This window comes from Plectrocnemia conspersa, unplaced genomic scaffold, assembly GCF_051122295.1.
Source record: "Plectrocnemia conspersa isolate PC_06_02 unplaced genomic scaffold, ASM5112229v1 ptg000011l, whole genome shotgun sequence".
NCBI lineage: Eukaryota > Metazoa > Arthropoda > Insecta > Trichoptera > Polycentropodidae > Plectrocnemia > Plectrocnemia conspersa.
In genome coordinates this window covers 12,866,586-12,886,366 of record NW_028277175.1, presented here as the reverse complement: position 1 = coordinate 12,886,366, position 19,781 = coordinate 12,866,586, and the positions used below count along the sequence as shown (strand labels likewise).

The 19,781-nt window shown below is 27.3% G+C and overlaps 1 protein-coding gene and 1 long non-coding RNA gene across 4 annotated transcripts in view; one reads left to right on the top strand and one right to left on the bottom strand.

Annotated features, from left to right (window-relative positions):
- The window catches only part of LOC148229552 (uncharacterized), a 222,300-nt gene that overhangs the window by 45,115 nt on the left and 157,404 nt on the right, over positions 1 to 19,781 (top strand). The window lies entirely within an intron of this gene.
- The window catches only part of Dh31-R (Diuretic hormone 31 Receptor), a 108,987-nt gene that overhangs the window by 21,920 nt on the left and 67,286 nt on the right, over positions 1 to 19,781 (bottom strand). For all 3 annotated transcript variants that reach the window (XM_088197531.1, XM_088197532.1, XM_088197533.1), the window contains exons 4-6: positions 14,290 to 14,396; positions 11,842 to 11,933; positions 8,831 to 8,957 (exon numbers count right to left, since the gene is read on the bottom strand). In XM_088197531.1, coding sequence (XP_088053657.1) covers positions 8,831 to 8,957; positions 11,842 to 11,933; positions 14,290 to 14,396 — 326 coding nt within the window. The remainder of the gene's footprint in view (positions 1 to 8,830; positions 8,958 to 11,841; positions 11,934 to 14,289; positions 14,397 to 19,781) is intronic.

The following is a 19,781-nucleotide window of genomic DNA, read 5'->3' as shown; positions in this document are numbered from 1 at the left end:
AAATAAATTTTACTCACAAATTACAATTCATGATTTTTTAAAAAGGACAAAGCTATATATAATACATAAAATAATATTTGCTTAGCATATCTACTAAGAATTAGAAAATAAAAAATTTAGAATGTATATAAAAATTATCTAAAGCGATACATATAATCTAATACCAATATAAAACAATATTATAAAAAAACAATTTCAAAATGAAATACGAACATTCTATTCGATTAGCTTTTCATTGCTTTTTTAATTTCCAAAACTATTCTAAAATTAGTATTACTTATAATAAACTATATGTATGTATAAAACAAAATAACATAACATATGACTTGACCGATATGTTAATACCGCATTACTAATTACAACTCGTTAATTGCTCTGGCAGTCTTCAAATGGATGATGTCACTTTATGTATTTTTAATGCCTATAAATATATATGCAATATATATATATATATATATATATATATATATATATATATATATATATATATATATATATATATATATATATATATATATATATATATATATATATATATATATATATATATATATATATATATATATATATATATATATATATATATATATATATATATATATAAAATATTATCAAGTGATCCCGAAATGAATGTCGTTTTTCAATGTAACATAAAAAATCCTGGTAATTTTTTATTTTTATTTTATTTATTTAAAATATAATTTCATTCTAAAGATTTAACTTTCTCCCAATTTCTTAATACCATTAGCATAAAATGTCCATTTTTAATTTCATTAGCATAAAATGTTGCAGACTTTTTGATTCAAAATATTCCGATACCTTTTCAAATCATTTGCATTTAGTTGCATCGATCAAAATAAATGGTAGTTAAAAGGAACAAGGTCTGGAGAATAAAGTGATTGAGATAAAACCTCACAGCCAAGCTCCTTTTACACGCATTGTCGTGTTGAAGAGCTATTTGACCTCTGTTGACAAGCTTATTCCTTTTCTGACTTTTAACCAGCAGATCATAATAAAAGATTGCTGTTATTGTTAAGCTAGGTTCTAGAGTTTTGTAATGAAGTCCTTTGAAATCTCACAATATACACAAAATATTTTTTTACAATGAGCCCGGGCCTTGAGGTAAATTTTTTTAATCTGATCTTTGAATAACCATTGTATTTTACGACTATTGTTGACGTACAACACCCATTTATCATCTTCGGTTATCAAATGATCAAGAAAAAGCGACCAGCTTTAAATTCTAGAAGCTCTTGGGATATGCGGATACGCGCCGGTTTATTTTCTTCGCTCAATTCGTATGAAACACATACACGTTTTCTCCAAAATATTTAAATCTTCTTAATGGCTTATGCACTGTTGAATGGAACTGGTTTAATTTCTTGGCAAAATTATGGATAGTTTTTGCTTCCGTTTCTGCAGCCAGGATATCATCGTCTATCTTTGCTCTTTTTCCACATCAAGGACTATTCTTTGTATTGTAATGAATTTGTTTAAAGTTTAAACCAACTTTGACAATTACAGGTATCTAATGAATTACCTACTACTTTACAAATGTGTTTAGTGGCAGTATTTGGCAATAATTATTGAGGAAATTCATTTAATATGCAATTATGTATAAATTGTTTACTTGGTAAAATTTTTGCCATTGTAAATTTTGCGGCATAATTTGTTTTTTAATTATTGCTATGTGTAATCCAGATATGCTATATAGCACGTCTGACTGTTAAAACTTAAATTTTAAAAATATGTAATAATTTTGGGTTAACCAATAAAAAAATGTATTAAAGAAATTAATTAATTCTAAACCCCAAATAAATATATATATATATATATAGTAAAATATAAATATAAATCATTACACCATCGACCATTTAAAAGCGAAAGCTTTAGGGCATCACCGATATACATTAAAAATCATTATTTAATAATAAATTACCAATCAATAATTTAATATTTTTTTTAATAAAATTGGTTGTAGCAGGTTCGGTAAAGAGAGAATAGGTTAAAAATTTAAAGTGTTAAAAAAACGTAATACCTTTCCCGAATGTGGTCTGATTTTTTTGTACTTCAATGGGTTGAATGGGGTGGAATTTCGACCAAATGAAACGCACCGATTCGTTGACGGGAAAATGCTTGTGGGAAAACAAATTTCGGATTCCAGCTCAAATTCGGAAAAAGCTTCCGCATTAACTCACCAGATAGCTCGGGCGTAGAGAGCCTTTAAGCTTTTTCAATCTGAATAGCACGCGAAAATTTCACGTGTGTAATAGTAACAAATCAATATGCGCGATAGAATAAACGAAGTGTTAAAAGGGTTTCAATAATTATACCCCGCAGAGGTAATAATGTTCGCTTGCGGCACTGGAAAGGAGCAATTACTAAGCAACTTCTGAAAGCTATTAATCATTCACGCCGTAAATCGAAGCCTTACTAAGTAATTACATTTGTGTAGTGGGTGCATTGTTCTGACTGTAAATATTTTTTTAAACACACACAGAGGGCTATAATTAACTTAATAATGGCTATGGTATGCTAGAAAAACCCAGATGAGTCATAAATAATTGCGACAATTCCTTTATGTTGTAATTACTTTAATGGTATCTTATGGGAGTAATTATTTTACATAAAATATATATAAAAATGGGATTTTGACAGTTGTTCTTATGAAAATAAATCAATCTATGTAGAATAAATAAAATATACACCTCACTAGAATAAATAAAATATTTTATCTTAGAAATTCTCAAAGATCGCTGGCAATATACATTATTACTTATGTTACAATAATGATATATATAACAAAGATTAATTTGTCAAATAACTAATTGCATTATTTTTAGTTGCTTTTAAAAATTGGAAAATCAAATATATATATTCATATGATATATATGTAAAGAAAAGTAAATATATGTAAATATAGAAATAAGTATTTCTCCTAAAAAAATTCTGGGATTCCAAAATGTCCCGAGAATAAAATTTTTTAGTACATATAAAACTTCCGTGTGTTCTTTTCCCACAACTATACATACACATTTAATATAATTTAATTTTGTAAGCCAATGTTTGGCTAATACTAATATGTGCCTAGTTTATGGTTATCCTGGCAAAACGACACATATCACACGTTTGCCATGGTAACACAAATCCGGATGACGTTTGAGTCTGATACAACACTAACCGCTGAATTTATTGTACATATAAACACACTCGCACATCTCGCGCCTAAATTACATAAATATTTGTTCACTTTATTTACACCGTCTAACGTATATTGGTTAGCCGTAGGTGTGAATGATTAGCAATCCGCAAAACGTCGGCACGGTAAATTAAATCGGTTAATGTTGTGTAAATGGATGCTGCTTAAGGGAGTGTAAGCGAAAGCTCTGCACACTTCTGGGCGAGATTAAATTTCACGTCTGGAATTTGCGGAGTGATAAATGTTCGGATTGCATTCACGTAAAGACGAAAGAGAAGCTCTTGTGGATGAATCTAAGCTTTCAAAAGTTTTCGTCGTCAGATCTTGTACGAGGAATAGTCGTGGTCTAAGTGGTTCAAGAAATTAATCACGAGTTTATTAAAACCTTTGACAGAGGTCTGGATTTTGTGAGGCAAAGAAGCCTGGAAACTCAAGTATCACCGCATTTATTAATTAACTATGTTTTACTGGATGTTTTGAAAGGTGAGAACCTTAGAAAATGCTATTGCATTTTGATATTTCACGTCGAAGCAAAATAATGTTATGTAAATGTGCGGAATTAAACAGCGCTAGAATAATTTCGGAGTAATGCTGTTCTCATATGCTATGTCCAAGTAACATAAATATTATATAACAAATATCGTTTCATATTTAAAAAATAACAGGAACTAAATAAAAGTATTAATTATTAACATATATTTTTTTATATACATATTTTATAAACTATGTGGCTACAAAATTAAAAGTTATAATTTTTACTCGATTGCTTGGCCTGTAGAAACTGCTTTCAGTCGCAGCAACATTGTATTTTATGTTTATTCTTAAACAGCGCGGAAGAATTCTTAATATCGCTAAGTGCAAGAAACGTAAAACGGTGTCATAAAACAGAAATAAGTCAATTTCATGACAAAGAAACGATTAGAAAATTATGTATCGTCATTAATGAACGGATTAAAAAAACTCCTTCATTTCCAAAATAATAACATGTATTATATATCATTGTATAAATAAAATAGAAATTATTTATATAAAATTAATTTATTTTCTATTATGAACATAATAGAAAATAAATTAATTTTTGCGACGATTTTAAAATACTTTAAAATCGTCGCATGCCGAAAAAATTACAGACGTGACTCTCATGTATTAAAAGTATTATCTATTTTTGAAATGTCTGACAGAAATTGTTATGATAATAATAATTGTTAAGATTAGATAAGTTTGCTTAGCTATGACAACTGTAATCCTCACCTCTACTACCTTTGTTTAGCTTAAAAAAATATCTCAATTTTATTGTACATATTTAAGAACGCTCATTGTATTTTAATAAAACATATTTAATATTATAACGCATGACAATAATAATGTTGTATTTTATAAAATATGTTACTGTATATATACATATATATCAATATGTAATTAAATTATTTTACCATTTTTACAAATGTATATGCTAACATTTAAAAATAAAAAATATTATATAGTAAGTAGAATAATTCAGTCAGCAAAAATAAAAATCACTAATCATTTTATTTATATTAAAAAATTAAATTGAAAGTATTAATTAAAATAAAAATTAATTATAAGTAGCATTTCAGTAAACATAAAAAATAATACTTTTATTAGAAGTAATTAGCTTATTTTTTTGACAAAATAAATTAGGAGATTTACCTGTAATTTTAAAACTATTTCTTCTACTAATAACGTTTTGTTTGTACAAAAAGATGCATAACATTTTAATTTTTACTATGCTATGTACAAATTGGTATAAAACTAGGTTTTTAAAGATGAAAATATATTTTTAGAAAATTGATCATTTTTATTATTTGTGATCTATGCTTTAAATGTTTTTGTTTCAGTTGCTTTTTTCTTGCTATATCTTTTTGCGACACTTTCTAACACTAATATAACATTTTAAATGCATAGCAATAAGGAAAAAAATAGTTTTTAATATACATATATACCATTATTTAATGTTAACCAGGATTTTTTAAACTATGTTCCACAGGACATTGGTGTTCGCTATTGACCGCAAAGAAGTATTCTGCGAACGAAATTCAAAAACTTTTAATCTCGTATTAACATGCGAGTGACAAAAAATGACTATTTTCTCGCACTCAGTGCGCTTTAAAAAGCTCCTGACCGACGCAACAACCAACTGTTATTAGTCTGTCGACAGTTGTCTAAATACCAACTCGGTGGTATTTAAATAACAGCTTGAAATTACGTGCTTAGTATTCAGCATACCGCTGTCTAGAGAAGACGTGTGCGATAATAGTATATATTTCATATATGTGTGCTTAAACAAATTTAATTTGGAACTATTTATATGACAACATAAATTGTTTAAATTTGTGTAAAATGACATTTTGATGAAAAAAATTTATTAAAATTTTTAAATATTATTTAAAAACTATCCATGGATTGTTGCTTAAATACAGAAACGTTATTAAACGGAAGAGGTGGTAATTTGCTGATATATCTACGATTACAGAAAAAATAATATTTAAATTCTAATGTTAAGATAAAAGGAAGTAAATACCATGAAAGTTACTTAAATTTTTGATTGTCTATTGACAATTCAGATGCTCCTGATGCAGTTTGTGTTCTATGTAAAAATTTACTTCAAAACAGTTCTTTGGCTATATAGTTAAACTTTGTAGACACTTTGAAACGATACACGCTGATCACAAAGAAAAAGGAAATTCATTTTTTTAAGAGACAACGTGACTTACAGAAAAAGTCTTGGTTAAAAGTAAGAAAAAAAACACAGAAAAGTTGATTAATTAAAAAGTAGGCTGCCAAAATACTGTAGTATTTGTTCGTTACACATTTGATAAAAAATCAAATTAATGATTACATTATAAAACATGAGTTTTGAGAAGGGTATTATTATTTGTATTAACCCAATTACAACTAACGATATATTTTTATTATAGTAATAATAGTTTTAAAAATGCTTGTACTAATAAAACCGTGTATTTTTACACTTAACAATCACATATAATACCTAAGCCATTATCATTAACTATAAAAATATTTTTTTTCGTGAATAATAAAGAGTTAATTCCACAAAAAAATTTTGAGCGTCATAAATTTATTTAATTTCATATTTTACGACTAAAAAATATTTTTTTTATTAATTCACAAATGTGTTTTTCAACATCAAATAACTACCTAATGACAGTTATAATGTTATGTTTATCATTTCTCCACCACACTATTGAACGCCTTATTTTAAACAAAATTAGACGTTTGAATCTGTGTCTTGTCATGCTTTGGCAAATAAAGACGTCGTTTCGACTAAAAGAAAAAGGCGTTAAATCTCAAAGAAAACAATGTTTGTTCTGTCTGAAATTTTTAAACATTTTTCCGAAATTTAATGTATCGTTAATAAACTCTTATTTGCTGTTCTTAATATAAAAATAGGAGCTTGTTTATATTTAAAAATGTAAGATGCTGAAACTTTTTGCCTAATTATTAATTTAATTGAATTAAACATGATATAAATATAGTATCTTCATCCATTATCAACACGAAAATCAGATATTATTTAATTGATAATAATATCATTATTAATATATTTTTAGCTATGCACTCTCTACATCCTCTCTCATACTATTTTGTGTTCCTATACTATGTGTACAAGTTCTGAAAGCTCAATCGTACAATGTCGCGTATTTCCACTTAGTTTCTACTCTCGCTGACTTCGAGTAGTTTATCTTTCCCGTATCTTTCGATAAAGCGTCCAATATTGAAAATACATTCATGAATACCAATCAAAATTTGACGTCATGCAAGCCTCATTCGCATACACTATTTACCTGTTTCGATTTTTTTTCACTCTCCGTCGCTTGAATGCGAGCGCGCGGTTTACCGCAATATCCCATAACATTTGCACTGAACAGGAATTGGTTTATAAATTTCGTTTTATCTCTTCTTCCATTATATGATAGCCAACCTAATCGACAATAAACCATGGATGTAAAAGTAATAGAACTTAGCTAATCTAACCGACAAAATACAATGGCCTAGATATACAGCAATAGTAATGTTAGAAATTAATAACCAAACTTTGCCTAAATAATGTTATTCATATAAAATTTTCATTGTATTATCTCGGGATATATAAAAAGATCGTAGAAGACTACAAAATGAACGCGCTAAAGAGCCACGACATCGGAAGCCATTAATAAAATATATAATAGTGTGTTAGATTAAAGGATAGCTGATTAAAAGTGTTACTAACGCGATTCTCTTTCATCAAATGAGAGCGAGACAATTTTGTCAGCAATAAACGTTATGGCTTCCATTTTATGAGGTGCAAAGTGTGTATTGTTTAATGGTCTTTCAAAGAGTCAAACTATAAATAATAACTAGCGTGAAAGAGCAATAAATAAGCAATACACAGTATTTTATGTGTTTTGCATTTTCTAGACCATGGTCTGTTACCTGCATATCTAGTTTAAGTGGATGTTTGTATTAACAAAAATCACCTTTTTCATTTTTTTTTATTAATGGAGAAGGGTCTTCAAATTGAACAGCCTTTGCAACCTTGATAGTTTATATTCTTTAAGGAATACTAAATTTAGATAACAATAACGCCTCTAGCAAAACAGCGCTAGGATATATATTCGAATACAACCCGTAATGTTGCTTATAGAGATATATAAAAAAAATCTTTGAACTCTCTCCATCAACATATAGTAATTTGCTTCACTAGAATTTTAGACAAAATTAATAAAGCAGATACGAAATATTGTAAAACAATATTGCCAGAAAGGCTAAAATATTTTTTTTGCAGAGAGCTTTACTTAATTGCTTTCAATATTAATTCTCTCTACTTGTGTGTAAATGTAAATATGTAAATGAATTATTTATTTAATTAGTCAAAAAACTTGTATTTTTGTTAAAGAAAAAACGATTATTTATGCCAAAAATTACAGAAAATAACCAATGGATCTAAATAAATGTACAAATTTACAAATTTATACAAATACATCAAAAACTATATATTACTATAATTAACACATCTAAGCTTTATTGATTTGATGAGTATTAAGCGTTATTAATAAAACATACATAAAGTTTTAAGTTATTATTGCTAGTAAATAATACCTTACTGTATTAGTTTTTCTTATTATACGATTGATTTAATCGCTTAATTTTAAATTATTATTTACAAATTGTAAGAAGCACTTGCTCGATTTAGGTATAGTTTTAATCAATAACTGTATATAATACAGTGTTTGTATAAATTTGTATAGTTTTTGAAAAGCTACAAACATTTTTATTAATATTTGTTCTAAATTATAATAATCTCGATCTTGAAAAAGGCACGTTTTAAAAAAAATATTTAATTAAAACATCAAATCAGGAAAAATATCGTATAAAGCAAGACAAATTATTTATGCTATTGTTTTAAGAAACTCTGATAAGAAAAACAGAAATTTGATTTCTTTGTTCTACGGAATAAAGAATAATGCATTGGAAAACAAAGAAAATACATTTTGAGAGAGATGCGTTCTTTGCTCGTCTTATAAATAATATATTTATGACTACATTATTTTTTAAGCAAGTTTTTATTACAGCAATAGTGGGAAAACAAATTTATCATCAAAAGAAACTTACCGAATTTTCCTCTATAACTTTGGGGTCTCGTATAATTATTCCATACCACAATAACCATAAAATATTGTTGGCAGCAAACGATCCGAACAGATTCATATGAAGAGTTATTCTTGCACATCTGAGTGATCTGTCAAATAGAAACATGCATTGTATCATTAGTATACCATTGTATAAATATATAGATAACTTTCAATTATACATCCTTAAATAATCAACGTGACATAGGTATTTTGACACAGTGGACATACATGTGTAGAGATAAGATAAAAAACATGTACGACTTAAACAAATCGAATAATCGATCCAATAAACACGATTCTGTATTTGCTTAATGGCGCGAACGGATAAAGACGATAAGGAGAGACAAAATAAATATGTATAATACATCTACTGTTTTGCTAATGATTTTTGCTACTGCTATAGTTTCCTAATGAAATTAATTTCAAGTCTCCGCCCAATCGGAAATTCATTAAGTGAGCTTTGATTTTTTTTCATGTAACGAAATGAGTGAAATGGAAATTTAAAGGCTTAATATTTAAAGAGGGTACTAATGTAAAATTCAAGGTAATTTATTAACAACGCGAAGTTTTCCAGTTGGATTCCGGTCAGCGGATTTCCGTTTTTGTGGCACGTCAGTAACATACGAGTATCTAGTGTATGCTGACCTTTGCGAATATCCAATTTTAAAACGTTTGTGCTTTCACTTTAAAATAGTAACATGTTGATGTATGAAAACCAAATTAATTCGAGTAAAAACCGACGTGTATCATATACAGCGTGCCAAGAAAGTGTCCGGCGTATTATTAAGACTATTAACAATAAAATATTAAAATTAATTTACATCGCCTTTTGTGATTTTGTATTATAAATGCTATCTATCAAATAATCTTATTAGACATGAAAACTAAACGATGATAATATCTGTATCATAAATTTCTTTATAGTATGTTTTTATTTTTATTTCTTTGCGTTTCTCGTGGTTTTTGAATAACTTTTGCTTTAAAACTGTGTTTATTTTGATTTGAGACAATGTATTTGTTAAATAATATTGTGCAGCAATTAAAATTGTTCACGTAAAGTTTGTATATTTAATGTTATGTTATATGTGAAGTCCTCTTTCCGTGTCTGCGTTCAAAAAATTCAATCGGGTTAAATTCTGGGTTCAAGGCGTCAAACTGGATCAGAGTTTGATGTGAAGAGGTAAACAGTTGCTTCTTCAATTTATGGCTTGAATTCGAATTTGTGCAAAATCAGTGAATCCTATGTATCGTCCTATATTTGAGCATGCTACATGGCTCCTCCTGAGGGAGATTTGAGACTCGCCTTTTTTTAGTCGATTTGGGAGTAACCGTTTTTAGAGGGGTCTTCGGTTGTTTCCCAAACAAATTGCATTCGTCTATTGTCATGCACATGCTCTTGTTTTATAGAGAGCACTCTAAAACTCTATTGGCTAGTATGATAAAAACTTAAACTAACCTGCCGATGTTTATGACTTAATAGCGTAATATATAGATACATAAAATACGTATTTTTATTTTATGATTATGATCGTTTATATAACCAGTGAACTAATAATAACCTTAAATATATTTTATCTCGTTATTTAAAAAACAAAAATAGGACGAAAAGTATTAGAACATTGAAAAAAATATTTTTGTTGCACCTTTTCGTTGAAACTGAATCTCTTTATTTATGACAAATGATTTTGAATACCACATAAATAATACGCATCATAAGAAATAGAAAAATAATAAAACAAATATATAAAAACTCGATTAAAACACTAAGGTCAATAAGTGTTACAGTGAATGTGAACTAGTGAACTAGTATAAATATTCACTATTTCAGTGATCATATTCAAATACGTTAATACCGGTAAATATATATTTCTACAACTGAAAATATAATTTATCTTATAAGTGGTAATAAAAAACTTAACCTTAAACAATAAACGCTATAGTTATTTAGAGAACTTTCATTAGGTCGAGTTGGATTTGGTTTATATTTTATTTTATTTTAATTTTTATTAAACCTTCCATTGTAACAATGCGTAGCAACTAAGTAAATCAATCAGATATAATAAGTATTAACCATCAGACGGAAAGTCTGGGAGTCAGTGATATCTATAATAATAATTATACATTATTACGTGTAATATAATTTATAACCAATAGTCACTGCAGCTGGGGCTGATTTTTTTTATAATAGCGCATTTTTTTAAAAATAAAAATTCGAGTATCGCTGCCGGGGATCGAACCCGGAACCCCTAAAGACGGACTACGCTATTCCGTCCTATATGTTTTAGTTTAAACAGAAAATGGGCGTTTTGCAACTGTTTTTTATGTTATATTTTCACTAGTAAATATATATCAAACAATTGATTTATAATTTGACTGGTGATCAGTGAAACTGGAGTTCTTCTTTGCACGGAATATTCGGTAAACGAACATACGGATTATTTTAACCTTACCAGGTGAATTTTTGAATCGATAGCGTATATTTTTAAATAAAGAAAATTTGAATCAACGTTTATTTTTACATGTAAATTAAGCAATTTTATTTTTGTAATAAAAAATTACTTTCCAGAACAATTCATATTAATAGTTTTTAGATAAAGTACTAGTCACTTTCTTATTTGGCACGTTGTAAAAGGGCAAGCCATATTTATTTGACCACAAAGCTGAATAGCTTTGTGGTCATATAAGAATGTATATATAAATTTATATACCGTATGTCATAAAAAGAACGCTTCGTCACAATCGATACTTTGATGTATGATACGATGACCGTGTGACGACGTGGCCATTATTTTATTATACCTTTCATATAAAGTACACACATGCAAATTTATGTGCTACACGTTTCAAGTGGACATTAAATGTAACATAAAGATAAGTTACGATCTAGCAATATTGCAAGACACGCTCATCTTGCATACTAATATAATACTGACATATTATACTATGATAAGAAATCTTCGACACTGATTCAAATAATTATATAATACTTACTTGAAATATGTAAGAACGCCGAGTGACAACAATAGGGCTATCAACGATATCAAATATCCTGTCTCGTAAACGAACACCACAGTTTCTCTCATCTGCAACAATACAAATATTGTAAGTGTTTATAATATGAATTGATCAATGGAATTGGGGAGGGTTTAATTAAACAAACAATGAGATAATTGCGGTTCATTTTAATTGTTGAATTCTAACATATAAAATTAGTTTTAAAGCCAAATAAAATATCGCTGTAAAAGTATTTTGTGAACAAGAGTTCGATGAAGTTATTGGTTTGTTTGTGAGTCTTAGATCAAAGATCATATATACTTAGTGTGTATTCAAGGGCAAGTATTTAATTGAGAGCTACTATAAAGCGCCTGCAAAGTTTCAAATATGCAATAAGGAAAGTTTCGAAAGGGAAGCTTTGGTAGATATTTGATGTTTGATTATATTTTAGACGAGCATGTGCATCTATACAATATAAAGTTAATAATTGTATATCGAGGGCCTTAAATGTAAGTGATCTAATAGTCTTAAAAAAATACTATTTTATTTTGAATTTTTTTAATATTATTTTATTAAAAGTAAAATGATAGTTCTAGATTTATAATTACTTTTTCACAAACAAAATTTGCTTTAGTTAATTTTAATACACTTTTTTTACCGACAGGTACAAGATATTTCACAGTGAGTATCTTATCAAAGATAATATTAAAAAGATTTTTATGCTCACTTTTTGTTCTGTAGATGTAGGATTTTTATAGGATATATATAATAATGGTTGAGGAAAGTAATTTTCACACAAAAGAGTTAGCCAATTTACACTTAAGGCCATCGATATGCTATAAAACAGGGGTAGTCAAGTCGTAGCCTGCAAAGCAATCCGAATTGTCTGCCTTTCACTTTGATGATAAGTTGTATCGTGTTTCAATTAGTTGCATAATGAATTTGGTAATAAATAACGAAGTACCGTTAATAAAATAACAAAATATAAATAATATTACTATTGATTTTTTTATATCAAGTTTTCTTCTGACTAATGTATTATTTTATACCCATTTTATGATCACAATGGCGAAACAGTATGGCCCAAAACCAAAGATAGAGATAAATGTGGGAATAAAATGACTACTAACATTTAATAAGGTGCCTAAGAAATAATCAAAAATAAAATATAATGTATATTTTAGATTTTTTGGTAAAGCAATAATGAATACGTTTATATGGAAAATATGATTTACACCTGAAGAAAATAAAAGAAACTTGTAAAACGTAATTAAGATCAGCTGGTGAATAATAGCCATTTAAAATAAACTACTACTGTGTAAATATAAATAATAATAAGCATCTAGCGATAAGCGAATGAGAAAGTTAAAATGCTATTTTTATTTCTCTTGCATCATAATAATAATTCAGACAAATCATAAGGGACAAAATATTCTCGTTATTCAATGATTGCACATTTATACTAAATAATTTATATGTACAGTTATTAGTCAATTTATGTTTTTACTTGAATTCCTGCATTGAGATATTTTGTCAACGTTTTGGTATGAGACAAAAGGGTTGACCAAATATATTATATATACGGGTATTAAAAATCACCTAGCGATGAAATACTTCTTTGCTATTTTTTTATAAAATAGTATTTTATCGAATTTTTTTAGAGCTTTATAATACATTAACTTTAGGCATTGCTGTTAAAGAAAATAACACACTTTAAAAGTTAATATCACGCGCTATAAATAAAGTTTTTGCTCACCTTTGATACAAGGCGTTAAAAAAATTAAAGCAAAATCAACAACTGTTTTGAGATAAAATTATAAAAATATCATATTTAGTACTAACTTATTACAAGAGTCTAATCTTTGTTGATAAAAGTATGATAAATATATAAAATTTCTCAAACTATTCTCAACATCTACAATATATATTTTTTTCAGTTTAAGGTCAGATAAATACTTGCTAAGGTTAAGAAATAAAATAAAGATTGATTTAAGAAAATATATTAATAAGAGTATTTAAATGCTACTAAATCAAAACATAAAAACTGTTTTAAAAGCTTTTAAGTTATATAAAAGTATATTTTCAGATTTTTATTTTAAAGTTTCTAAACTAAATTATATTATATATAAAGCTTTAAAATAAAAATATGTAAGATGCTATCTATATTTTCTTAACCCAACAACATAGCTTAAGTAAAGCTTTAAAGCTCGACGCCACCTCAAAAGAAACGGAATGAACATTTCCAGTAAAAAAATTGCAATGTCACAACAATGCTTTTGTCGCTTTTGTATTTCACATGTTTTCTTCACAGTTTGCATTTAGGTGCTTTTAAAGCTTTTGTTGTTGGGCGTATGTACTATATATATATATATATATATATATATATATATATATATATATACTTTTCTACGTATGCATTTTAACGGCAATATTAAAAAATCTCACCTGAAGATCGTCTAAATTGACACAGTTTGTGTAATTTGACCATTCCATATTTGACTCCGGATGTCTGAACCACGTTCCGTCTAATTCACAATCTTTGTGAGCAGTTCCTTGAAAAAAAATATTAAATATGAATTAATATGCGCACTTATATTTTGGGTAAGAATCTTAATTAAATTTGCTCAACTTTTTTTATATTTGCTCAACTTTTCTATATAAAAATTTTGTTTATCGACGCGAAACTATAATAAAATTTTTAAATTGTTTTGAGTATCATGTTTAAGTAAACCCATAGTCGTTTTTATTACAAATTATCTAACGCACTTAGCCGTGTATATAGCAATAAAATTGTTTAACTTTCTTTCCAGGGATATTGACATTTTTGGTATTAAATATAATTCGACATATATTAGTTATTAAATTAATATATTTTTTTATTTAATAATAATTTGCTTTTTTTATTGAAATTTTTATTAATTATATGTATTGCAAAATAAGTTAAATTTATATTTGGATTATGATATTTAAATTTTTAAATAAAAATTCTTATTATAATTAATTTGGTACAAAGATATAATAATTTATTTTTACATATGTAAAATCCATTGCTGATTGTATACATATAAAATGTATATGGAACTACACACTTTTTTTATTTAATACAAATATTTACTAATTAAATTAAAATTTATCTTTATATAGATTACAGTTACGCATTTTTCCTAAACAATTTCTTGAGAGAATGACAATAATTTCATTACTCGTTTCTCGAAAATGTATTATTTTATTTTTTGGGTTATTTCGCTGCGTTAAATTTGTGATATTTTTCGAGGAATTTATGATAAATAGAAATATTTTTCTGTATACAACTCTTTAAATATCGACACTGTACACGATTGAAATAAATATACAAAATATAAATATAATGTTAAACAGACTATGGAAGCAGCCAAAATATTTTTGATTCTGACGATAACGAAGATTGTATATATTAATATTATATCTGATAATTACGTGGAAAATGATATTTATCTTGAAGGACAACTTAATTATAGATAGTTGCAAACATTTCAAATAAGTAGATTTTAGCTCTGACTAAAGTGTTTGCTGTATTAAAGATGACAGATTTTATTTTATTGAATATATTTTAAACTAAAATAAATAATAGTTTCTCGGTTGCAAAAAGTTGTATCAATTAGAAAGATCGTTTAATATTGTAATACAATATCCAATAAAAAAATATACATTAATATATTTTTTTTCTATTGAGAATATATAAGATTATAAAAAACTTTCTTAAAAATTCACGTGATATTTTTTTAATAAATGTATAAAAATCATAAACATTATCCATGCATTAAAATCAATTGGGTGGATTTTAAAGTTTGCTTCCACCAATTAACAATACAATAGAAAATTATAAATATTTTAGATAATATCAATACTTTCTCAATTATAATAAAAATAAATATGTAAGTAAAAAATACATAAGTTTCATGCAAATATTAAAGTAAAAAATTAGCTCGTATTGGTAAGGGTTTCTCTAAATCCGGTAATCCACAAATTTGTCGCTAATTTCGTTTTTCACCTGTGGTTTCATTTTAAACAACCATTTTAATAATGTAGGCTTTGATTTTAAACACAAAGCAAACAGAGCCTATACAAACAATTCGATACCACACCGTCACCAAAGGAGAATGGCGAAATTCGCGAGCATAGAAATTAACTGGTGGAAACCCAGTCTGTCTTCTAAACGCGTCCTTGTTCGGATTAATTATTAACGGGAACTGTTTGTTACAATTCCGAGAATGTTTGAATAATTTAACAGCCATGCACTGTTGTATACCGCGCTTGAGGATCACTTACGTCTACGTGGCGATGTTGAATATTCAATTTTTAACGGTAACCAAAGTGAGCGTCGATTTGCAACTGGTTCGTGTCTTAAATGAAATATTCCCAAGAAGCTTTTTGTATTATTTATAGATATTTAAATACTTGTTATATGTAAGAAATATTCACTAAATAAAACTTATTAAATCCAATGATAATACTTTTACTCGATAAGTTTTTAATTTAAATTATTTTTATTATTATTTTGCAGACACCTGTTACAAATAATATGTGACAAGGATTTTCTAAAAATATAATTAGAGCGTTCCAAAAATAACGCTAATCAATAGAAAATGTATTTTGGTAAGAAAATAATTCATCTTCACATATTATAGAATGCCTGAAATTAATATAAAGGTTAAATTTAATTAATTAAACGATCATATTTTCAAAGAAAAATTTTGCTTTGACATGTAATATCATATCATTCAAAAATAAATTGTGCTACACAAGTACATCTCATATTTAATTTATAATGTCTAGTGAGACATATAAATTTTATTTATTTAAAATTAGGCTTACTGATGCAATATTTTTGACGTATTTTATATCGTAAAGGTATTTAAGGTTTTGAGCTGAGCCGTGATTTTTAAAGTTCTAAGGGTTTTTTAAAGATAAATAAAAAAATCGTTATATCGCTCCACATTATAAGAAAAAATCATAAAATATTTCCATATGGTACAATTTCCTTTTTTAAAATAATAAGCATTATAAAATTTTAAATACATTTTCTATTATAAAATAAAGTATTAATCGTCATAACTAATCAAAGAACAAATAATAAATATTTTTTTAATTTAAGTTAAAATTCATTGCATTTGCAAAAATAATATTAGTTTAAAGATATATAATACTAGTGTAGTAACTGTTTTAGAAACTATCAATAATTATTATTTATACATATAATATAATATATTCAACAAGTTATTCAAACTCCGCCGAGAAAGGGCACTCCATAACGCATCACGTATAAACACCGCAAAGGCACGTAGGAATATTCCAGTTACGTTTTTTTTGTAATCCTTAATGCTCTTAACGGAGATTTTGCATTATACATATAAATCGTTTATCACAAGCTTTCTTTTTCTTCATACATATTTAAAATTGGAAACGTGTAGCGAATTTGATTTAGGCAACGTTTGACGTGAGCTAATTTTACTTTCAAAGCTTTCTCGAGGACTCACTTTTGGTGATGGGCTCTTTATATAATCCGCTATATATACTTAACGCAAGAGAGTTACTCTTAGAAAGTTTATACTCGTTTAAGGGCACAAGTTGAAAACCTCCGAGTGCCCGAGCAAAGTGTTCACGCCGAAATGTTTTGACAATACAATACAATTTCAAAGCTAAGAAAAAAGCTCTAGAGCTTTCACCCCCACTTTTGTAACGTGCAAAATGATGAGGTGTTTTTTTTTTAAATATACTTCAGCTAAAAAAGCTTTTAGGGCATCGTTAAAAAATACAAGTTTTAATAAATTATCATACAATCATAATGTTTGCCTTTTCTGATTTAAAAGTTACTTTTGAAAAAATATATACTTAAATAATACCTAAGTAATATTCAAGTCATCTTGGGTTTATATAATGTTTATAACAACTTAATATTCCATTTGTGCTATATATTGATATTGAAAAACATGATCTAAAACCGTCTAAAATTATGTTGACCCAGATACAACAATTTTACACACTTTTAGGTAGAAAAAATATTGTGTAATCGGCATTAATACAAAATATCAGCAGTGTATACGAAAATATATCTGAAAGCATTTATAAATATCTATAGGTTTCTTTAAACTTTTGTCTTAACTTCAAAAACATCAAAAATAAAATTTTTCGTAGAATAGACAATGACAAACACACCTAACCTAACCTATACAAATTTAATACTATCTATGCCTCGTTTAAAAATATCTTTTTTTAATATATATTGGTATAAAACAAACATATATTTAGATATATTTAGTGTTATTTTAACTTTAAAAATTTAATACATTTTTGCAATAACATGCATAGAAAAATATCAAATATTTTTTTTATTTTAATTAAATTAATAGTGAAATTACTAATTAAAAACATTAAAATAATTATATATATATATATATATAGAATACTAATGTCACTTTCTTAAAGTACAAATAATAAATACGGATGTTTATTAATTGTTTAGCGATAATATTCAATAATCCTAAATTGAAAAATAACAGCAGAGTCAGTTTCCAATATTATTATTATTTCACCATTAAAATACACATAACATTTGCCTACTCCTAGTCTATTCAAAAGTATGTTGATGGGTATAATAAGCTTTCTAGCAACATTGCATAAGAATTAAAAATTCTCGAGTTGTTTATAATTTTATGAATAATAAATGCTCCATTTTTCGTGTTACATAAATTGTGCTTATTTTCAATATGCCAAGCTGAGAATTAAATTGCCACAGCTTTTATATAACAGTGTGAATAAAGTGAATCTATATTAATAAATAATAATAATTTTGGACCTGCTATATCCGTACCCACATGAATAATATATTATACGAAGAGATTCGGCGAATATTATATGAAATGTCATTTTCTTGACAGCAAGCTTCTCGAGACAATTGGATTACGTTAGATAAACATTTTTATATCAAAATTTCAGTGTCGATCTGATAGAAATAAACTTACTTTTATTGACACTCGAACATTATGTTACATGAAATAAATGTCTTAGTACATAAGAAACACTTGGGTTTAAAAAATATATATTGTCAATTATTGCTACAATTGTTTATAAATTTTAATACAATATACAAAAAAGCAATATTTGTATGATAATTCCAAAAAAATGACATTTTTTTAAACTCAAGTTTTATTAGTCAATCGTGCTTTAGCCTTTGATACTTTAGTACATCTTTAAGGTTTTCTAACCCTAAGGGATGTGACTTCACAGCCAAAAAGACGTCGTTAGAAACTGGTAGTAATGTATTAGTTAATATTACATATTTGCGACAAACTATGGTGAGTGAGTATCTTTATTCTCCGAGCGGTGGTGGAGAAGTTAGCGGAGGGATGCTGTCCAGTAAATGGTCCTCAGAGTTCTTGAAGTGGTGGCAGCGACAGTAGAGGTTGGTTTCTCTTTGCTGCAGTGCTCGTATGGTATTATATATTATATATTTCTGGTCTCGGGCCGTATCTGGCCATGTCTGCTCTTTCCGCAATGAAGACCAGTCTTAAATATCAATGGTTGTAAAGATCGCTGATTAATCATAACCAACCAGCTAAATGTTGCATTCGTTTTTTCTACAAACGAAATATGTATATAAGCCTCTAGAAAATGACATTTGCTTAATAGACATCCTTTCGAGTTCGAATAGCGAAACATATGTAAATAATTTTATTACATTATTTACATATGTTGTGGAGAAGCTGGCGGAGGGATGATGTCAGTGGATGATCCTCAGAGTTTTACGCAGATGTGGCAGCGACAGTTTGTTCTTCGAGCGGTAGTAGAGAATCTGGCGGCGGGATGTGTGAGTCCATGTTCGTATATTGTCCGCGGGCGTCGAGGGTCTGCTAGTGACTGACGACTGCCTTCTCCTCATCGAAGTACAGGCTTGCTCA